The following is a 23,263-nucleotide window of genomic DNA, read 5'->3' as shown; positions in this document are numbered from 1 at the left end:
AGCCAACTAAGGACCTTTACCAGCACTCTACTCACTAAACAAACATGTCTTTTTATTATGTTGTTATTATTGCAGTTGGTTGACAGAAACCCCATAAAACTTGATGTTGTAAAAAATAATAAAAACATTTAACATTACAGAAAAGTGATTTTGGTACTAAACACCAAGTTGGCCTGACTAACAGCATAGCATCACACATGACAAAGCTACCAATGCTTCTTCCATTCAATAACAGGCTTAGGCCACTCTGGCCAGACTTCTTGGATCCCAACATCCCCTCACCACACACTGTCCAGGAGAAACCCTCAGCAGACCATTCACCTGCTTTCACTGGAGCTACTTCAGTAGTGGCTCTGGGCTGTGCTGCTCGACTCATGCTCTGGACCATGAGAATACCTAGCGGCAACACAGATGTCCCCCGCCTCTGTCCCTGTAATGGCTCTATCTGTTCAATCAGTGCAAACCATTTTGCACGCTGAGCTCCTAACTTTTAAAATGCTGTGCTGCATTTGATCTGCAGTTATTTCTTACCTTGGGAAAATCTGTTATAGCATGTAAAATATTTTGAAAATGAGCAATTTCGTGGGGCAATACAAATTTGCATTTGAGATACTTTAAAGTAAATACTTAAGAAAAATATAAATGTTATGTAAAGTTTAGTTTATCTTAACTTTTATGATTCTGGATGTCAGGACAGCTGTATTAACTGAATAAAATATATTTTTCAGGGTTAGAAATATATAGCCATCTGTTCAGTTCATAACATGTGTTAATGGGTATCTCAAATTTCAATTCAAGAAGTAACCGTCTTAATAAATAACATAACAGCAGGAAACCTAGGTTAACTAATGGAGACTTAGCCATAATGGTACTACATCTGTGTAACTTAGTCATTACAGAAATATTTAAACCAAAGTACTTGGTTTAAATGGGACCTTTAGCTAAAAAAAAATAATAATCAGAAAACCGCATTTCCTGGAAGTTTGGGACTACAACTAGGAAGACACCCTAGCCAAAAGATTTCCAGCTTTATGCTGACACTCTCATACATTTTACAGAGATGAGATCTTTACTAACAATGTACACACCCAAGTCTCATAAATTTCTCCTAAGGACTTGGTGTGCCAGAGATGACCCTTACAGGTAACTTCAGACCTGCCTGGATTTGAAGTTCAGACAGCTAGCTCTAGAGAAGGAAAACCACCCATGCAAAATGCCTTAGTTAAGACCACCACTAAATTAATCTCCAGTTGTGCAGCCCTTGTAGAACAACATCCTACTTAAACAGTCTCACTCTAGATAATGGTCAGCTCTAAATTTAATCTGAAAGGTGAGTTACTAGCGGACGATAGTACCTTATATTTGCATGTGTATCCATAAAGAAAGACAAATTACAAAATAAAGTAAAAGTTTGATCTTTTCATTTCCTTTCTGCTCCAAAATAACAGGCAGTATAAAAGGCTGTAACTCTACATCTTTGATTGCCAAGATGATGAAAATGTCACCCTCAAGCAGATGGTACTCCTGATGCAGAAGGTCACAGACTTGGAAATTCATTTATACAGCCCAAAACAAAACCAAGGGAATGATAGGGATAGTCCATTAATATCTTTGAACATTTAAAGGAGAGATGAAGATGCTCAGCAAAGAAAAAAAAAAAAGAAAAAAAAAGTTTTTCCTTGGGTTATGTATAGAAAATGCGTGTTTTTGTTTTTAAATAAAAGAACTAGAGGGAAACATAAGCCACTACATGAAATCATGGTCAGAGCCTTGGAATGGAGGAAGATGAGGATCTTATTTGAGTATGAGAGACCACAGAGGATGAAGCATTGCCATAATCAATGATCCTTCTGTCATTTCTCGCTGTAGGGACACATTCCACTCCCCCACCAACTAACTGGATGCTGGAGCATTATAGTTGATGCTGTTACTGGTTCAGTCCTGAATTTAAAGACTGAGAAGCACAGACAACACTTGACGTCCTCCTCTCCCATCTCCAGTTATCTTTCAACTGAAGGCTTTTAGCAGAATATTTAGAATATTGGCTCTTCCAGCTCAGCAGACTAGTGAAATCTGATCCTTTGTGGCTAGAAAGAGGCAGATGTCATATGCAGAAATTGTAAGAGAAGGTTTGTGTGTGTGTGTGTGTGTGTGTGTGTGTGAAGTTATACTTCTCAGGAGTTGGAGGACTAACACTGCAGAAGTTATAAGAATATGACTGATTTCAAGAACATTCACAGGAACTAACTAGGGGGTAACTTATTAGTCAAGAAACCTCCATGTTATGAATGAAATGTCAGTTGCTGTGCCAAGTGACTTGCATCAACAATTATAGTCATAAATGTTCCAGTTAAGAGCACACTTAATAGGACCCTTTCACAGGCTGTGCAGTCTCTATCACAGGAACAATTTAGTGTTTACTTTGTTTGTGCCAGCTACAGAAGGGCCTGGAAGATCTGTGATCTCTATTCAACTGTGACATGAACATGCACACACACAATCTTTCCTATTCATTAATCAATCCCCTCCCCAACATTTTAGCTCTTATGGCTGCGGACAAAATGTAATTCAAGCATATTTTGAAGCAGCAAGATCTGAGTTTTTGGAGAGCCTAATAAAATGCTTGTGAAGTGCCCTATTCGTATTAATCAGTACCTTCATGGATCTCACAGTCATGGAACTGATAATTTTTCAACAACATATTAAAATTCATTGAATTCTGCATTTGGGCTTTGCCACAGTCAGAAGATATTTTACTTTGTCTCTGTGCTCTGATGGAATCTCTCAGCAGCTATTTCTATCCCAGCACCCTTCCCTACAAGCAGGAAATCTGTGGGATTATGGTACATCACTCCCACTCTTTCCACTCAGTTAGGCAGCTGCGTAACTCATCTTTGGCTCAGTCCATGGTAGTGTGGCCATGCTGAAATTACACCGATAATCTGGATCCCACACCAAAGCTACACCCCCCAGCACCCACATTATGCCTCTGTGTCTTTAAGCTTGCTTATGTATTGGTATTATCACATGATAAACTGACAAACCATCTACCTATGAAAGGAAAAAACAATCCGCATGTTGTATTTTTTCATGAACTCCTTATCACTAGCACAACTCACGAATATCTAAGCAGCTTTAAACAGCTGCACACAAGAGCATGCAAATCTCAAACACTTTCAAAAATGCACAGCCCCAAACACAGACATGATTCCTGCACAAATAGTCTTGCGTAGATCATCAGCAGGATTTGATAATTCTTGCAGACAATAAAAATCATGGAATTGGACTGGAAAGAACAGCTTTCCACCTTAATTTTAAAATACAGTAAAAAGCATTTTTATTTTCCATTCTTGGCTCTCTCTCAAAGACTGCATGGGAAGGGAAGGGAAGAGGAAGGGGAAGGGGAAGGGAGGGGGAAGGGGAAGGAGAAAGGGCATACACTCACCTTACAGCTTCCTAAAAAAATAAACTAGCTATTCGTGTGATATTTCCTACATGGTAATATTCAAGAACATCCAAAATATGATTAAAATATTATGAACTGCTTTTATGAGAGCTGAAGTCATGCAAGGAGATTTATACAGCCCATTGCAACCTTCCTATCAACTGTAACTTTGCTTAAGGCTACTGTTCATCCTTTCAGAAAATACTGGAGATATCTAAGGTCTATGGCACCAGAGAAAAAGCAAAGGGAGACAAGCATCTGTCATGGTACATAGAAAATGAATCCTTCTGGCAACTCCTGCCCAGCCCCAGATTAATATGGATTTACAATTAACATCATCAGTGAATCAAGTAGCATTATAATTGTTTTTGCAGCTATTCCAAAACTTTCTTTTGCACAGACATAACCTAATTCTAACTTTGTAAGACAGAACAGCTTGACACATTTGTTATCTAAAGTCCACTTCAGCCAAAGAACATACTGAAAAAGCATGGGAACTTGACTCAGAAGCAAAGGCTCTTCTTTAATACTTGTTCCAAAAATAAATTAAAAAAAAAAAAAAGCCTCTCCCCACTACATCCCTCATTATTTTTTATTCTTGAAACTCTAATTTTGCCCCAAGGACTGCTTTAAAAATACATTCTCTTTGATAGGATTGCTTAATACTGCCCTGTCAAGTAGGATTAGAGCCTTCTGAAGGAAAGAACATATTTCTTATTCATTTTTATGTCTAATTAGTAAAATGACTTTTGGAACCCTCCATTGTAGAAGTATCACTCACCTCTTCTTAACAGTGGGGAGGATTAATAAGCGGCGTGCATTCTGCTTGATGCCCAATAGCAGTTCTGCAGACGCCAGCCCGGAGCCTCAGGGGGGTGGCTACGGCTGCAGTCTTCATGCAGCAGCTCAGGTCCCACACGTGGCAGGAGCAAAGCTGGTAGACTCCTACTCAGTCCAATATGACAGTATCAAAGGCCTACTACAGTGAGCAGCCTGCTACAGGAGAATAACCAAGAGTAACCCTGTTCTGGAGTCATTCTTCCAAGTAGTCTTTAGCGAGAGAGATTTGAGTGAATGTTCTGCTTATGTACCACTTGAGGGTAGGGAATAAATCTGTGCCCCAACTTCTGGAAGTAAAATGACAGGAAGATGAGCGGGTACAGAGTAGACATGGCGAAGATTCATGTCACAAAGCAAATCTCATGTCCTTCCTTCTCCATGCTATGGCCAGGCAGAGCCAGTCTTATAAATATTCTGCTAAAAGCCTTTAAGTTTCTTCCCTTAAGCTGAATGAATTTGCAGAGACACACAAAGTAAACAGAATGTCCCTGAATCACAATAAGCACTTGGAAGCTGCTTCCATAGTTTGTTCAGCTATGGAGTTTAAGAAAAAACAACAACTATCACTAAGTGCGGTGCAACATTCTCACCGTGTATTACACCATCAATACACAATGGTATTGCTGCTTGTAACCATTTCCAGTAAGGGTGACACAAGATAAAAGCATAACCAAGGATCTAAAGAGCTCACTAATCAAAAGCATGATTGTTGTTGACATGCAAACAAAATAATAATTCAGACCTTAAAAATCCCAGATGTTGCTACATTTTATATATATATATATATTTATTTAAACACTATTTAGAATTCTTTACATGGGTCCAAGCGTATGGATGGGACATTGCATTTGCTACAGTTGATTTGCTTGAGTGTTTTTATGGTCTGGTACCTAAAACTGTCTTCTCTTCTACATGATGTAGAAAAAACTACTGGCTTTGGGAAAGAGCATAAGATCAAACTGAAATGAACTTCTCAGCAAAGGCACAAGGGGGTTTTCTGCCAGCTGAGCCCTGCTGGAATAGCTGGGCTTCAAACAGCCTCCTAGATGTCTCACTGAGCCAAGAGGCCACAAACCTTCTCTTGACTTCCTCTGAAAATGTATCTCTAACTTCACAGTAGATCAGTTAATAAAATCTACTCCTCTATGGCAAAATGGGACCTGATTATATATTTTTATTGTTTATTTCTCTTTTCTGAAGCTCTGTCCTGAAAAACGTCTTCTGAGCTTGATAATAATATTGGTTCTGCTTGATAATATTTCAGTACTTTTGCAAAAGCCCCTCAACTAGAGCTGAGCTATGAAAATTATAATTTTTCCAAAAACGCAGCAGAGTATGATGTGTTGCCATGTTCACCAACTGTGAACATGATTTTTCACCAGCTATACGGATTGATTTAATATTGCTGCAACTATGAAACTGAAAAGCACAATGGGACCTTCAGGACTCTGCAAGCCTCCATGATGCTTCAAGAGAAGCACCCTATGTCCAGATTTCTCTCTTAGTACTAAATCCACCACAACAGGCCAAAAGGGATCTGTGAAAGCTTCAGAGCAATTCTGTTCCTGAACCAAGGTGCTGGCTCCAAAAAGGTGAGAGGAACAGGAGTTATTCCCTGATTTCAACATGCACAGCCATGACCACATCTGCAGAACAAGCATAGGGCAGAGCACCAGGCATAGATGCTACACATACCCCATACCCAACACGTTCAGCAGACGAGTCCCTTCGCCTGTCTTGCTTCACCAATGTTTTGGAACAGCAGTGAGGTGAGAAACACTGAGCTTGGGAGAGAGGTGGCTTTAAGGATATTTCTAGACAGGACTCTAAAGCCCTTTTCTTAGCCATGCCTCCATGGAAGTCAGTGAAGACTACTCTGAACAGTCAGTCATAATCATCCATCCATCCTAGGGGGCTGTTGGCAGGCCCTGGTTCTTCATGTGTGTATTAGACTAACTCAGGTGCATGTGGAGGGTGATGAAAGGGCAAGGATTTTGCAGAACACCTTATGAACATCATGAGGAGTTAAATGTTAGTGTGTGGAAATTCACAGGGCTTGAAGCCCATAGATGCTAAAGGGACAATCTAGAGGGCTATGAAGGAATGAAGGCTTAGTCCTCCCCAATTATTGGGCACCTACATACTTATTAGCAAGCATTAGGCCTTTGAGGATGTACGACAACAGTTCAGATTCACTGAGTCCAGTGCCCACCACAGTCTTAATGCTTCAAGTTTCTGGTTGACTAAGCCCCAGAACAAGGCAATAAGGAATGCCTTGCACTGGCAATCAGGTGGACGTACCTGACAAGTCCAAGTAAATTAACCATGGTCATTGTAGAAACAGAGTGATAATTTAAAGAAAAAAGTCATCTTATTGCCAGTGACATGGTTCCATGTCTTCACTATCTGCTGTGTTTCATTTCTGAAGTCACAAGTGGTGCTAACTGATGGACATAACCAATGCAATACTTCTCAGAATATTTCACTGATAATAATGTATCTATCTGGTTTGTTGCTGCAGCCAGAAGCAGACCTGTATAAGACTAATAATACGATGAATGGGTGGTACAAAATAAAGTTACAATGGTAATTAAACACACAGATAGATTTCGCTGTGCAGGTTTGGTTATTAATTTTCCAGGTAAGAGGCAGTTAAACTTCTGTATTTTGAATTTGATCTTGGTTTGCAATGGAATGAATTTGAAAGTTCCATTGGTGGCGTTTATTAAAAAACTTCCAGTCTGAAGTACATGATTAGCATAGGGCAAATGTTCTACATTGATATGCATTTGTGATTGCACCAAAGATTTTCTTTAAATCAAGATGCATTTATGCCCACACATTCTCTGTCTAGCCAATGAGAACCAGTCCTGTGGAGTCAGGTAAGTAACTTTGAGCAGAACAGTTTAATCTGTATTACAGCAAACTGCCAGGCTTTAGCGAAAAGCGGTTCTACCATGATGCATCCTGAACTACAGATATGCCTCAAATGATCTCTACAGATGTCAACGCATGAGTAGCCTGATTCAGATATCCCGTCTGTCCAAAAGTCTACAACATTTCTTCAGATCTTTGCGTCCATTTAAAAACATCTCTTTTGTTGCCTCTTTTCCCCTCCTCATCCTTCTCCTCCAACATATCTTCTTTAGCATGTAATGCCCACAAGTGAGTTCAGGACAGCTTTTACAAAGGAATCCAATACTGAATGCTGTTCTGACTCACCATAGAAATAATATTTCTCTCCCCTCCTTGCATGGTAGTTTGCACTCTTTATTTTGTAATGCAAAAGTCCTGAGCCAAATCCATCCCTAATGTAACTCTGCTGAAATAGATGAAATGATTCCAATGATTGGTTTGTCTCTCAGTTTGAATATCCAAAAAGCTCCTCATCCAGCATAAAGTAGAAACTTGGTACACACTTCAGTGTGTTAGGCAGCCTAGTTATTGCAGCACTGTATTTGCTTTTGAATAGATTTATTAACCATATCTGTGTTACCTCAAATCTGGATATTGCGTTTGCTATGCCAAGAAAATTAATTCTACTACTCGAGACAGTGAGTGCTGAGACAGCTGAGTTTCAGCATATGATAATAGTATGACTGTCCTCATTTAAAGAGATAGTCAAACCTCTAATCATTTTTTTGTTTTTAAAAATTTCCTCTACTAAAATACATGTAACTACCATGTACCATTGCCATCTAGTGGAAAGGTAAGTAAGAACGCAGGTTTCCTTCAATGTAATAGTTCAGACTTGCTACCCATGATGATCATTGATCATTATTTTAGGTAACTTGTAAAACCTCTAGAAGGCATGCTGTAAAGTCCATACATCTCTCAATTCCCTGCTCTCAGGGAAATCAACAGCTTCCCATCTAATTTATCTCTTGGTATGGTAAAAAGAAGTGTTTGATTTCTGTTAACAATCTTACTGATACAGTATGTTTCTTCAGAAAGAGAGGAAACTTAGTTTGTCTTCTTATCTTTGACTAAATACAACATTCACTAAATTTTAATATAGCATGATATAGCATATTGGTGGATCGTATAATCATAAACTTGTATTTCGAGACATTTGCTGTGAAAGGGCAGTACAGCAGAAACAGAAATAATTCTGTATTAATGCATCTTCTCCTTGCCTTGTCTAAAACATAAAATTAACACAGCTTTTTGCAATTAAAAGCATATGCAAGATTTGGGCAGGCTGACAGATTAAGCATTAAATTGAGGAGCCTCTACACAAAAATCTCTGGTCAGGCTAAAAGACTTATTTCTTGTAGCCATTTGTTTAATGAGCTTACATCTGCTGTAACATCCAAAGAAGTCAGTAGAGCTCAAGTGTTTGACAGCAGCTGCTCTTACAAAAAAAAAAAAAAAAAAAAAAAAAAAAAAAAGAGGATGCGCTTTGCTCATCTTCCTCACAGATTTTAGATATGAGTGAGAAATGCTGCAGAGATTCCCTGGAAAGCCTCAAAGGCAAAATATATGATACCTAGTTTTACTAGATTCTTGATCATTTACAGTTCACCCTAAAACTCCCACACATTTGTTTCTTAATGTCCCTCATGCTCCGTTAAACCTCACTGCAGCAATGTTCCCATAGGAATGTGGCCACTTGCCAGACTCTCTCATGAACATTTCATTAATCTTCTTGGCTCTCATACAAACTACAAAACATTATTTGTTAGCAATTTAACTGTTTTGCTCCCAAATGTGCCAGAAATGTGATCTTTGCTATGCTTTCATTCAAGAAAACATGTGGATAATTATATAGTAAATGAAATGATTTTTTAATTATTATTATTATTATTTTTACATTTAGCAAGACACAATACCAAGAAAGGTAAGCTGATTATATCTTGTTCCTGGAATTAATTCTTATGCTATCCTAAACCTCCAAATCATTCTGAAATGTTAAGATCTAACTCACGTTTAGTAAAATACATTTTAAGTACAGGTTTATTTTAATATATTATACTATGATCTCTGAATTCTTTAATTATCCAGACCACATAATCTGAGTACTTCAGATAATAACTTAAGAGAAAATGCCAAACACTTCTATTTTCTGGAAGTCTGGCCTGATCCAGGTCCAGTGATGTTGAGATAACACTACCACTAGCTTTGCAATAAATATGAAGAGTCAGCATGTAATGCTTTGAAATCACACAAGTTACTAGAGAGGAGGAAAACAATGATTTATAGAAACACAACTTCATCCTCTGCAGAGCAGGGAGGACTTCATTCTAAATATACTGATACATGACTTTCATTTCACAAGAGGAAGCTTCTGAGTGGTGACAGTGCCTAAAGCTGTCCTCAGGTACATACAGCACTAATAGTAAAGAAGCAGATTTTATCAATCCATTTCATTTGGGCTTCCAAGAAAACAGCATCATATGGAGAGACATGCAGATGCAACTCAGCTTCATGTGAGAAGTGCAATCTCTTCATTTTCCAATTTTGCAGCATATGCAAGTAATAACCATAATTAATATATACCAACTCCATGTTGGTGGGTTTTGGCATCTAACCTTTAAATTCAGTCAATTCCTCAAATCCCATTTTCACATCGCAACAATGCGATTATTTTCAACAATGTGCTTCCATGGCACATGCAAAGTGGTATGCATGTGCAACTCTGGGCTGAAATGAAAAGTAAAGAGTGAATAAAGACTGTAACAATTTAAAAGGAGAGCATCACAGAACTAAAGGGAGAAAAATGAACAATAGCACATTTAGAGGTCTTTCTGTTTTCTCTTCTGACTTCTGTAAATGCACAGAAGAAACGAAAACACTTGGGATGTATCCAAACTCAGACACTTTTGAGGTTTTCCCAGCACTCTTCTGTCTTAATACTGTTCTGCAATGTAACAGGCAGAGAAATGTTCTCCATATTGTGCAGTCACTAAATTGCAGTCTGGGTGAACAGACACATATTTGACCAGCAATGAATGAAGCAATGGCCACAGGCTGTTTGCTGGGTCAAAATTTGTATTTTTTTTTTCTTATAACAACCCTTAGAAGAGAAGAAAAGGCTTTGTAAATTTATATTGCAGAATATGCTGGATTATGGCAAAACCTGACTGATAAAACCTCACCAACTGTGGCAAAACCTGACCTGATTCATTCAGTCCTACCTTTTAAAATCATAGCAGAGAGAGAGTGGGTCTGTGTTTCAAGTGTGTTCACAGAACATGAGGTTGAGAACTTGGATGCTGGGTTGATCAAAAACATAACCAGGAAGAAGGAGCACCTTAAAGATGAGGTAGGTCATAAGGTACGGTCAGATGACAGAAGGTTTGGGAGCTGGGCATTTCTGGCAGGTTAAAGTAGGTAGGAAAAATGTGGTGGAAAGGCTCATATAAAATTTCACGACAGTCAGTGAAGGAGGAAATAACCAATGGAGGGGGTAAGACACCCAGGAAAGTATCTATTGTTCTTTGACAGAGATGAGAGCTGATGCAACTCTTCTAGCATTGGGCTGCACGCACTCAACTACAGTGTTTCAAGAGTTAAAACCAGTTCAGAGACAAGCACATATGTAATTTGCCATTTGGAATGAGCATTCCCAATTTAGCTTTCAACTGGTAGCAAATCGTGTCATAGAGTGAGATGCCAAATATTAATTTAGGCAAAGCTACACTACTATACAGTCTTGGAAGCTGTATGATTAGATGTCAATAGAGTATAACTGACCTAATTTCTTATTTTCATTTCATAACTAAAAACAACTCAAGGGAACCCTGAACACAGAAACTTGCTCAACCCACACCATAATTGGACTAGTCGACTGAACTAGCTGGTTGGCTAAAATTGAATCCTAGTTAAAATGTAAGACTTCTTTTCCAAATGGCAAAGCTCTTCTCCCTGTAATTCTTGAGTCCCGTCTGAGAATTACAGTGTATAGAGAATACCAGACTGTGCACAGGATCAGATAGCCTCTGTTGTTCCCCCAAGTTATAAATAAATATAGGATACTTACAATGCTCTGTACTAGACAAAGACAAGATCAAGGCCAAGTGTCACAGTCCTCCCTGAAAAGAATTGCAGCATGCAATGTAATCCTACATACTCAAGCAATATGTAGTCTAAATAGAAACAAACAGGACAGCACGGGATTGCGGGTGGTAGAACTGTACCAGACACTGGGAATTTTATGTTAATTAAGAAACACTGATTAATAGAGAATGGGAAGTTTTAATGAGCCAGCAATAAAAGAGAGATTGTGTTTAAATTACAGGCGTGTCTTGATTCCCTGAAACAAATCTTATGATTTTTAATCAGGGGAATTCACCTAATGGAAAAATTTGCCAGACTTAAGCCAGCATGTTTTCTGTTGGTGTTACTCACTGTGGTTTAACTCCCAATTCCTGAGGTCTGCCTGGGTAGCTGGGCCTTTGGGAAAGGGGACTAAAAAGTAGCAGAAGTTACAGTCTCAATGCCAAAACTACTGGGTAAAGTTGAGTCCTACTAGAGGACAGAAGAGAAGATCAGAAGACTTCTGGACCTTAATTCTCAAGGTATGTGCGAAAGACCTAGCAACACAAGATAGTCAAGCTTATTTCCTGAAAATGCTCAGAAGGACAGCCAAGGGTCTTCTAGCAAAGGGAATACTACAGGCGCTGGGACTACGGTGCCCAAGTGAGATCCATCCTGTTTCTTGCATCAGGGTACAATTGCATTCAGCTTCAGCTTCAGGGGAACACCAGGGGAGTTTTAGGTTAGATGTTAGGAAGAACTTCTTTACTGAAAGGGTTGTTAGGCACTGGAACAGGCTGCCCAGGGAGGTGGTGGAGTCACCATCCCTGGAAGTCTTTAAAAGACGTTTAGATGTAGAGCTTAGGGATATGGTTTAGTGGGGACTGTTAGTGTTAGGTTAGAGGTTGGACTTGATGATCTTGAGGTCTCTTCCAACCTAGAAATTCTGTGATTCTGTGATTCAGGGTACAATTGCATTCAGCTTCTTCCTGCTTCCAGTAGTACAACTATACCTAATTTCCTTAAGAAGGTACTGAGAGAAACTGACCGAGAGAAACTTGGCCATTATTATCCTATATTCACATTGTGCTCTGCATCCTGGCTGATCATACAAGACTTTGTCTACAGATTACATAAAGCAGCTCTGTTCAATGGGGGAATGTAATTGTATGCATAAAACAGCTATCCATCCAGTTTTGGTAACTGGACCTCAAACAATATGGGCATAGAGAAACTACCATCTCAAATGAAGAATGAAAAGCAAAGTCTAGCAATCAGCAATGGAATTAAAAAAAATTAACACTCAAAACTTTCAATTGAGGAATATGTACGTTCTGAAAAGCAGGGTAACTGTTTAAAACATCAGTAGCTAAGTCTGTGCCCTAAATCTGCCTACTACCAACTTGTTAATTTCCCATAGTGATCTGAAAGTGTGTACTGTAGCAAATTCACTGCCAGACTGTCTTTCTTGCACAGGGTGATAACATCCTTCCAAGACAGAAAAATCTCTGATCTGGACATAGAGCTCTGGCTAAATGAAACTAAGTCTGATACGTGCCTCAAATTTCTTTGCTTTGATGGAAGTCCTAATGTCACCACTTAGGCAATGAGAAGCCCAGTTAGGGCTTTATCAGGACTAACTGGTGGCAGGCAGAGTTGAAGGCATATCTTGATTAAGTGCTCTAACCAACCGGAATTAAACTGTGGGACTGCAGAGTCTAGGAAGTAGTGGTCCACATGCAAGTTTTCATTTCAGAGCCACTCGAACTAAGCCCCTTTTAAAAATCTGACCTTTTCCCTCCAGCTCTTTTCTTCATGCTACAAGTAAACCCATGGAACCTGCCAAAGTAGAAAACTAACTTATTAGTCACAGGACAGTTGGTAGCACATGGAGCATACTCCCGATTAATTTATCTGTCTAGGTTATCTAGGTTATTTTATGGCCACCTGGCCCACCCTTACTGTGTTATATGAGGATTCTGCAAACTATAAAGTATTTGTGCAAAGATATTTCTTTCTCTTCCCCTTACCCTCTGCTTTTATTCTGAGTTTATTTCTTTAGAGATAGATAGTGTTCTTGTGGGAAGGCTCCACCAAGTACCTGTGTGCCTGCTTCTTGTTTGCATTAAGAGTTCCTACAATGACACAAAGAAGTTAAGATTTAAGTTAAACAAGATTCAGGCCTTGATTTCTGTGAAGGTCAGACAGGCATGGGCTGTTAATGTGTGTTTTTTGTTTTGTTTTGTTTTTTAATTATTCCTTTAAAATTGCATAAATGCAGTTTGTACTGCTTCTGTTTTGAAAGGCTGTACTCAGTAATGGCTCAGATTACCCTCTCTGCAATTTACACATGAGAAGTTTATTTGGGTTTGGTATTGCTCTGTTAAGAGAGGGCACAGTGATTCAAATACAAGTACTGATAGGGATCCTGAGCTATTCAACCTTTACATTTGAGAGATAGAGGATAAAAGTTCCCAGATAGCAAAATTATGAAAATCATAAAGGGAAATGCCATCTAATATTGCACTTCTGGGCTCCTCTGCTGAAAATACAACAACTATAAACATCTTTTCCACTCATCAGAATCAAGACTAGGTCTAATTTTTCAATGTGTTAAATTTGTGCATTTCTTTTTTTGTTTGTTTGTTCTCTTATAGTTTACGTGGTAAACAAACAAGATTAATTACAATATTTTAACAGTCTGTGAAATAAGGCACTTCTGTTGCTTATTTATTAAGGTAATGCATTCATGGGGATATCTTTCTGTAGCATTATCTCATAAAAATACACATGTAAGTTTAGTACAAACCATCATATACTTCATGTATGTATCATATACTTCAGCTAATCTGGTATCTTTCATTTACAAGAAGGATTTGGGTGGAGGCCAAGTTAATTAGAACCAGAATAGAAATGTGTTCTATTCATGAGTCATATACCTCTGACTCACAATAGAGTCTGTGCAGCTAATGGGTTAATTTGTTCTGATAACACACAAAAAAATAAAGCTAAAGGTTATGACACTGTTTGAACTAAGCGCTGGTTTCAGGCAGTAGATGTAAAAGGTTTTTATGCAATTAAGGATACAGATCTGCTCCAATGATATTGTTTCTGTCTATTCAAGTGCCACTGTAAACAGTTCAGAAAGATCTGGAGGTCCGGAAGGCTTAGAAATCCAGGATTGACACCTTCAGTACTCTATTATTTTAACAATACACATGTTAAAGTGTTTGAGCTACTACCACATACGCAAAAGTCTAACTCACACATATGGACCTTGTAATGCTGTAAATTACCTCCTAGGTGATAGCCCTGCAGTATTTTCATGGGCAAAATTCCTCCCCAAGCAACCTAACAAACGCACATACTTATTTGCTTCAGTGATTTGATGCTGAGCACCTAGATATCTTTACCACAGGCAGTGTGGTAATCTTTTAAGCCTTTGTAACACCTCTTGTCCCTTTTTTCCTAAGGACTGGCATTCCACACAAGCCTCATTAATAACTTTCTAGCTCCATTTTACACCACAACATAAAGACACACACTGGGTACTGAAAGAGCAACTCGATTCCTAATCCATACCTATCATAATCTTCTGTGTAAAGTACATTTATAGCTTTCCTCCTCCCACATTCCTGCAAGTCTGTGAGCTTTTCAAGTTGAGGACTGTATCATAACATACATTCACAGAACTGCTAGTGCAACAGACCCTGAAGGCATGGATATGAAACAAACAGCAAGCACACCTGAGTTATGTCTGCCTAAAACTTAGTGCCAAGGTTGAAAGCAGACAGCAGCATTCTGCTACCCTGCAACAGATTTAGTTATCTGATCTCCAAGGGCCTCACAAGACAAGACATAAATTATCCTAGTTTTTCAACCCTCATGCAGGTGAATCTCTTAATGAATACAAGAGTGGACAAGAAGCATGTATCTTTTATGAGCTAATTTACAAAGCGGCTGTCAGGGGTCCTTTGAGAAAAGCAGGCCTTAAAGGTAATGGTTTTGAAGGGGTAATTACATAGGATAGTGCTTAGATACGAAGACAATATAATGCAGGCCTCGGTGTAAATGAGACTGGGGCCTCCTACGGTGATATGGATATTTACCCATTTCTAGGCAAAACAGACTCCAAGAAACCACAGAGGACTTTTTTCACATATTTGGAGTAAATTTAGTATTTTCCTGAACTGAGGCTACAGCCTTCAGCACTTCCCAAATTTCAGACTGTGCACAGAAATATAACATACTCACCCCTTACCTAGGTACTGTCATCCAATACAAATAAATAAATGTAAATAAAAACAAATAAAAAAGGTTCTGGACACAGTGATTTCACCCTACCCTTACCCCTTGGACATAATTTAATAGTTCTCATCTGTACAACTAATATAACAGTTATAAGTTTGGCATGTGATCCAATTGACTAATCATTCAGAGACATAACTACAGTCAGTACCATTCATTCTTCCCAGTATCACAAGTCCTAAGCAGTAAATGGTGCTGATTAGTCACAGCTGAAGACTTTAGAGCCCCAACATGCTTGTTTAGTATTAATTTTCATTGACTTGGAATAGTGCAAACATCCAGGAGAGGGAGAAATAGTCAAAAGATGTTTTCAGGCTTGTACCCTATAATATTAAACTGAACCAAGTAGGAAACAGTCTGTGCAGTCTGCCACAACATGGAGATCTCAGAAGGAAAGCAGAAGATGCTCTCCCTTGTTTCCCCAGTTCTCCCTTGTGTCCCCAGTTCATGTAAGTGGTGTGGCCCTAGGCAGATTTTCAGCTCCTCACACAGAATACAGGCACTAAAGTTGCGATTCTGGAAAATCTGTTCAAACACCACCTTCCCCTGAAGGCGTCTAAATTTGTATTTGAAAATTTCCTAGAATTTTATCTTTCACATGTTCCGAGCTGACCCAGTCTCAATGGGTCAGCTGAGTAGTTCTAGTTTTAATCTACCTGGAATCCAAAAATGAGATGCAGCACTCAATACAATACTTGCATTCAGAGAAGGCCCAAGAAACCTTAACTGACTTGACAGACAAAATGCAGTCATGTCTGTCAATTTCCTTAAACACAGCTTATGGATGAGGGAAGCAGTGGATGAAATTACTTGCTTTGGTGAGGAAATGCACACCTACCTCAGGCTGCAGGTTGTGCGGGGTAGCAATATCTTCTTGGGGCTGTTTTGCACTCAAAGTAACAGCAGAATCTTGTATGAAAATTCAGCAGTAACTTTCCATTGAAATAGACATGACGTTAGTTCTGGTCCCTCTTCAAAATATTTCAATATTCTATCACCCTTTAATAGGTTAAAATACAGGGGTAAGCTTTAGAGGAGGCTCTGAAGGTATGTTCTTCCCTCAAAACCTTTTCCACCTTTTCAACATAACCACCAGTTATGCTCCCTCTTCTGCACTTTTTCCCTCTTGCAGTTAACGTGGAATTATTTTATATATAAAGGTGCAACTGCAGCTTGGAAGTGAACAATGCCCTGCTACCAACATTAAAAAAAAATTATCACCTTAAATTCATATTGCAGGTTACAGTACTCTTCTAAAGAGGAGAAATTACCCCCGTGGGTGCAGAAAGGCATTGCAATCCATTCCATGTCTTTCACTTTCTAGGTGATTAACAATGAAGAAATTGAGGTACCTAGACCATCACCTTTTTATTGTACTGTAATATATGACTGCAAGTCTACTTGCTCTTCAGGACAAAACCCATAAAATTTGGGACAAAAGCTGGAAGTGATTATGGTGGGGCTTAAGACCGTGGATCCAAAGCAGATATACTTCTTTCCAGCTCTGAGTAATAGTGCTGGGATTGAAGAATGGCATTAAAACTCACCCTGTTGATTGGGCAGCTCTGCTTGGTAGTTTCAGCTTTACAAGCAGACTAAAGATCAAACACCTGCTTCTGGATTCATTCCAGTAATTCAGTGGCTAAAACTGTTGATCTGTGACACTTTAGATGCCTATAGTTTTGACTGGCTCCAAGTTCTGCAATGAAGCTCCTGCATTAAAGGATCACAACAAAAACAAGTTTATATAAAAAAAAATAATATGTAAAATCTTCCTAAATACAGTTATTTTTTGAAATGGGCAGTTTAATTTTGATAATTTTAACATTTCACTAACATTTTGTTAAATTTTAAATAACAAAATTACCCTGAAGAAAACATTATAACCAGCTGAAAAATCCTCCCAAAGGAGCTCAACATAGCAATATTAAAGCAAAGGCATGCTTTGCCATTTTGAGTCAAATACAAAATTTTCCTGACCTGCTGCTGTTAATCATTTTGAGCATATGCTTACATGTCCGTTTCTGCCAACCCACTTTCAGCTGTCACCAGCCTCCACAGAAAATAATAATAAACACCAAGTACACCCACAAGGAGGTAACTGAGAATGGCTTAGATGAATAGAGAGGTCTGGAACCTCTGAGAACATAAAACCATACAGCCTTCCTAGCTTTTTTTCATATATGTCATATTTTGGCCCAACAACAACATACAGTGTTGAATTTCAGGTGCAAATTTTATTGTGGATCATAACAAAAGTTTCAGAAGAAAAAACACAGGAAAAATCAGCAGTGGAGTGTCACTTACAGAGTACATAAAAGAGATTCTGTGAAAGCTACTAACACTGTAGTTGAAAACAACACAGCTTAATTTAAACTAAGCATTATTTTCAGATACACAACTTAAGAAGTGAATTTTGCAAATATTTTTTTTTCTTGAATTTGATCTTAAGATTTGGAAGCAAGTATTTAAATGACACTAACTGCTGCTGTGTAGCACTAAACTATTAAACAGAAAAAAATAAATCATTATTACTCAAAGAAATAGGCAGACAGAAAATATTGTCAAAATACATAACATTAGCCCTAGTAAATGTCAAATGACTCAAAAAAATCTTTGGAATATCTGTGGTTGTTGAGGTATGCAGATTTTTTTTGAATTTTCACGCTACTATCTCAATTTTTCCTCTGATACAATAAAAATCATACTTAAAACAAATTATAACTTCTTACAATGGATTTATTCTGCCCTTACTTGTACTTCAAAGAGAAAATCCACATTCATTCTCATAGTAAAATGGCAAAGGTAACAGTACAGAAAATCCTGCAAGAGGTCTTTCAAGGCACTGTCCTCTTTTTGGGTGTTTGGCATACACACAGGCCATGGATGGTGGCTGTTATGCTGGGAAGACAAGAGCAAATGAAACTAGACCTAAAGCTAGTATATAGTACATTAAATATCGTAGATATTTTTCTCTAATGAAATGAAACCCATCACTTCTATAAGCCATTCTGTTTTATACTATCGTAAATTGCAGTAAGGTATCTGCAAAATTAAACTAAGATAGGAATTTTAAAACATACTTCATGAAAATGAGTAAGGAAAAAGGTTAACCAGATATCATTTATGTCAATCAATGCAGTTTGCCTGAATGCAAAACATTCTCAAATACTGTAACCCTCTGTAAAAAGAGAAAGGACCAAATGCTCTGTTCATCTAATGGCACTGATTTATGTGCCAACAAGTACTGTCAACAGAAACAGATGAGGACCTTTTCCAGCACTTGCTGGTCCTGAACTATGTAGCTGCAAGGGCTTCTGCTCCCCCTGTAATAGGGAAATATCTACTGACTAAGAGATGTGAAGAACTACATATCCTGCAGTCAGCTCATTTAGTAGGAGACTCAGCGAGTCAATACTTCATCAGAAACACAGAGGACTACAATTGGGCCTGATGTGTGTGTCTCAGTTAAAATCATGCAAAGATTTCTTTGATACCTTCTTCTAAGGCCTGTTCTTTATGGCACATAAAAGCCAGTCAGCTTAGAAAGAAACATGGAAGGAGCTGATCTTAAGATTTTGACATCTTTTTGATATACTTTAAGAATCTGTAGCTTCTCTTTGAAAAACTAATTTCTGTGTGGTTGACAGAGCATAAAAGAATCCATCAATAGGGAGATGTTGCCTGTCTCTAAACACAAAATAAACCTGGCTACCATACTACTGCAATGGCAAATAGATGGATTAGAAGTAAGGGAAGCACAGAAAAATGTTCTTTTTGCAGTTCCATAATGCCCCATGAACAGAAATGTTTACTGTCTTTCCGTTCCTCACATAAGGCTAACAACTTCTTGGTTTTCAAGGGTCTCAGCAACCTGTGGGCCTTCAGATGACAGGACACTACAGACACAATGGCTAGGTGCATGAGACCCAGATACCACCATGAGATCTTAAGGCAACCCAAAGTGCTGAGATAGCACCCTCAAGATCAGAGGCTCCCTCTGGAGTCAGAGAAACAGGCTTCTCCAGGTGACTGTTGATATCTTACATGGGCTAAATCCATTGATTTGGATCTATTTAAGCATTTAAAGTCATTATAAATAAGACCAGGACTGACCTAAAACTTAAACACCTTCTATCCTAACATAAATTGTGAAAGCAATTCTGTAGTCATTTGTACATTGACATATATATACTGTGTAACGAGAATACCAAGCATCATATGTGTGAGCAGAATTTGGCCAACTAATGTAATGTTTTAGTTCCCTGCAGGAAGGTGCTGGCCTACACTGATTGCTGAAGAGCCAACTACCTACAGTAGTATTCTATATTTCTATAATATTCTGTATCAAAGTAATAAATATTAGATATAATCTGTATATTAGATTTTATATTTATTTTATAGCTATTTAAATCTATACTGTCAAAATATAAGCAGTGAGCCACTCCTACCTGGCAGCATACACTATTTGTGTGAATGTGTTAAAATTATCACATGGGCCTATATTTACATAGGGCACTCTTGATTATATAGCACTTATAATTTACAGAAATTCTTAACATAGGACAGATCTTTGTGTAGAGGTTGGATGTTGTTTAAATGTTTCCATGGTTCTGCATAATTGCATTTCAGCATGAGGATTTCACAATTCTGTGTCAGTTTTATGTTTTTTACAGGTGGAAAATTGAATCTAAGAGACTTCAAAATCTCCAATACTGTTACACCAATATAACACAGAAATACATGTTTTCAAGTCCAAGTGGAAAACAGTTTCACTGTTCCTAACTTTTTTCTTTTGCATACATAAATCTTCTCTTTAAACAAAGTGCACTCCTGAAAACAAGGACAATCAAAATATTTTGGCATTGCTAAGACTTTAAAGAGCGTTTCAGCTGAGCAGGATTTGCAGAAAAAAAAAATCACACATTTGTTAATGAACTACTACAATTACCATAATCTAAGTCTGCAAATGGAAAACTTACATGTCAGACATTGAAATAAGCTGAAATTGCTGCTGGTATACATGAGAAGCTCCATCTTGTTTTGCTCAAAAAATGTTTGGTTAATTCCTATTGTGCAGCTTCTCAGAAAGATCAGTAATATTGAAGATATAACTCAAACGTTCATTTTGACAAAGGTCCAGTTATTTACCGATGGTAAAAGGCAAATAATCATTATTTTCTGTACCTCTAACTTCAGAAACACAGTTAAAAAAACATAGAGGTAAACAAACATTTTAATGAAAATATTTAGAACATATGTGACAGTAACAAATCAACTTCTGAGTTCAGAGAATATCCGGATATTATCCTTTGAATTAAATAATGAATTTTCTTTGCAAAAGTTGGTATTTCCTTATTGAGATTTATTTATTACAGAATAATTTCTGTAGCCCCCCAGCAGAAGTCAATATCATCTTGATATTTAAGATAGTTGATGTTCACCGAAGACAAATGCAATTGCTTCTTTTCCCTTTATGCTAATGTTGCACTGGAAAGCACTAATTAAAAATAGAAGCCCTAAAAACTGAAAAATATGTTATGCTTTGTATAATAAGTAGCATACAGCTGTTATGTACTGTTCTTACCAGCACTACATTTCTTCAGACCAACAGTGTTAAGAGCTGACTGACAGACTTCCTTTCCCTTTCACCTATACCAGTTTTGCCATAATTGGATGACTATTCAAAAGTCTCTCTCCTACACTAAGCAGTCCAAAGACTTCTAAACAGTAGGCCAATAACTTCTGCCTAAGGATTTTTTTCCTTACTGTGTAACCCAGGATTCCAAGAATCTGTGATTGCACTGAAACACTTCTATTAGAAAGGTATCTAAAACTAACATCAAGACTTCTAACAAATGATTAATTTACTCTTCAGCTTGTACCAGTGCAGTTTTTAATGATTGGTACTCATGCCAGGCAGTCTCTACAGATTCTTTATGGAAACATAACTGGTGCTTGACAGCAGTCTAAGGGAAGAATCAATTCCCATTTCTCTTTTATGTCTGTTAAAAATAAAAATAAAATTAAAACCAAACAGGTAACAGCTTACGTTTGGTCATGATTAGAAAAAAATATTCTTTATAGCCATATAAAATGACCAAAGAATCTTACACTGTAACAGAATCTTTGCAGACGGGAGTAGTTTTGACCTAAAAACAGTGCTTTTGTATCTGAAAGGCTACAGGAATGTTTCTGGAAAATATATATTATTCTTTATGTTGGACATCATGCAGCAAAATACATTAAACATAATTTCAATCAAAGGAACAGATTCTAAATCTTATTTAGCAATAAATTTAAATTTAAAACCTGGGAATCCTGTGTTCCAACAACTAAAAGAAAAACAAGCCATTCTTTTACTTTCTAATACTATGCTAATACAAATAATATGGGGAAACTATTATACAGGTGTGCTATCCTGAAATGTGTACTTTAGGAAAAAAAAAAAAGAGAGGACGAGAAAGATATATTCCTTGAACAAAATTGAGTGAACAAGCTGCAAAGTGTATTTCGTGGAATGTTCAATAATACATAGTTAAAGCAGAGTATCACATTATAGTAAGACTGAAAGAATAAGTAGCAACATCAGTTTGTACCCATAAAATTCAAACCTAACTAAATAAATTAATCAGATTAAGTGCTTGAATAAGTCTGTTCTATTTAGCTGTGATGTGAACAGTATTTAACTGTTTCTCCCCATGCATATTTCTCATAATTAGAATGCAACCATCTTACCATGGACAGCAAATATTCTTCCCCTCCCCAGATTAGAAAAGATACACATAAAAATGTTAAAATAGATGCTTCATACAGAAAGTTCCTATGTTTGACTTCAAAGTCTAACTTGAACTAAAGTTACTAAATCTTTTTTCATTGCTGTTCCACCTATTACAAAACAGTGTGATGATGCAGTTATTATTGAGACATGGATTCTCTGAGAAGATAACCAAGTACCTTCCTTGAAACTTTTTTTTTTTTTTCATAATTTGTATTAGTGTTACATAGCCTTAGCTTTAAACCTTCTATGAAAATAGATGTGTGTGAATAGTCAATTAAAGATTCTTCAGATAAACGGTTTAGCTCCTTTTAGGACAAAGATGCAGAGGAATACTGATGAAAAATACGCTAGTTATGATGCTTTCTTTGTTAAGACGTCCCAAATTAATTCTTCACTCCACGTTCCTGTATTTGGTAAACAAGTTGTATAGTACTCTTAGTGTAGATTTCAAGTCACAATTTACAATATCTAGAAAAAGACAAGGAAAAAACTATTAGTAACTTCATAAGCCAAAACATTTTCAGATGAAGTGCCCCTTCTCTATTTCCTCTCTTTGCTCAGATTCATATCCATAAACATTAGAATCACAAAAATAGTAAAAAAGAGTAGAAATATAAGCAAATAACATGTAAACTGTCAACTCAAACATAATTTTCTCAACCACTTTCAGTTAGGAAAATAAATGGCTAATGCTGATGATGTAGAAATGCAACCATCTTGTTTGAAAATTTCCAAAGGTTCTAAAAAGCTAGGTATACAAGTGCCCCTTGAAGACTTTTCTGAAAACGCTGATGTGCATGGCTGAATCAGTTGTTAGACACTCAACATGTAAGGTAAATGATTTATGTGAAACAAAAAGCTAATGAATACCTGCTGTTTCCAAGGGAAGTTGTTGAGAAAGTCAATATTAT

The 23,263-nt window shown here is 37.5% G+C and overlaps 1 protein-coding gene across 3 annotated transcripts in view; it reads right to left on the bottom strand.

Moving 5' to 3' along the window:
* Window positions 1-17,788: 17,788 nt before the first annotated feature.
* Window positions 17,789-23,263, bottom strand: part of PARVA (parvin alpha) — a 66,407-nt gene continuing 60,932 nt past the window's right edge. For all 3 annotated transcript variants that reach the window (XM_027461216.3, XM_038180617.2, XM_072039439.1), the window contains one exon: window positions 17,789-22,820. In XM_027461216.3, coding sequence (XP_027317017.1) covers window positions 22,744-22,820 — 77 coding nt within the window. In that variant the 3' untranslated portion in view covers window positions 17,789-22,743. The remainder of the gene's footprint in view (window positions 22,821-23,263) is intronic.

Source organism: Anas platyrhynchos, chromosome 5 (genome assembly GCF_047663525.1).
Source record: "Anas platyrhynchos isolate ZD024472 breed Pekin duck chromosome 5, IASCAAS_PekinDuck_T2T, whole genome shotgun sequence".
Classification (NCBI taxonomy): Eukaryota; Metazoa; Chordata; class Aves; order Anseriformes; family Anatidae; genus Anas; species Anas platyrhynchos.
The sequence above is the reverse complement of the archived record's forward strand: the minus strand, read 5'-3'. Positions and strand labels throughout refer to the sequence as shown.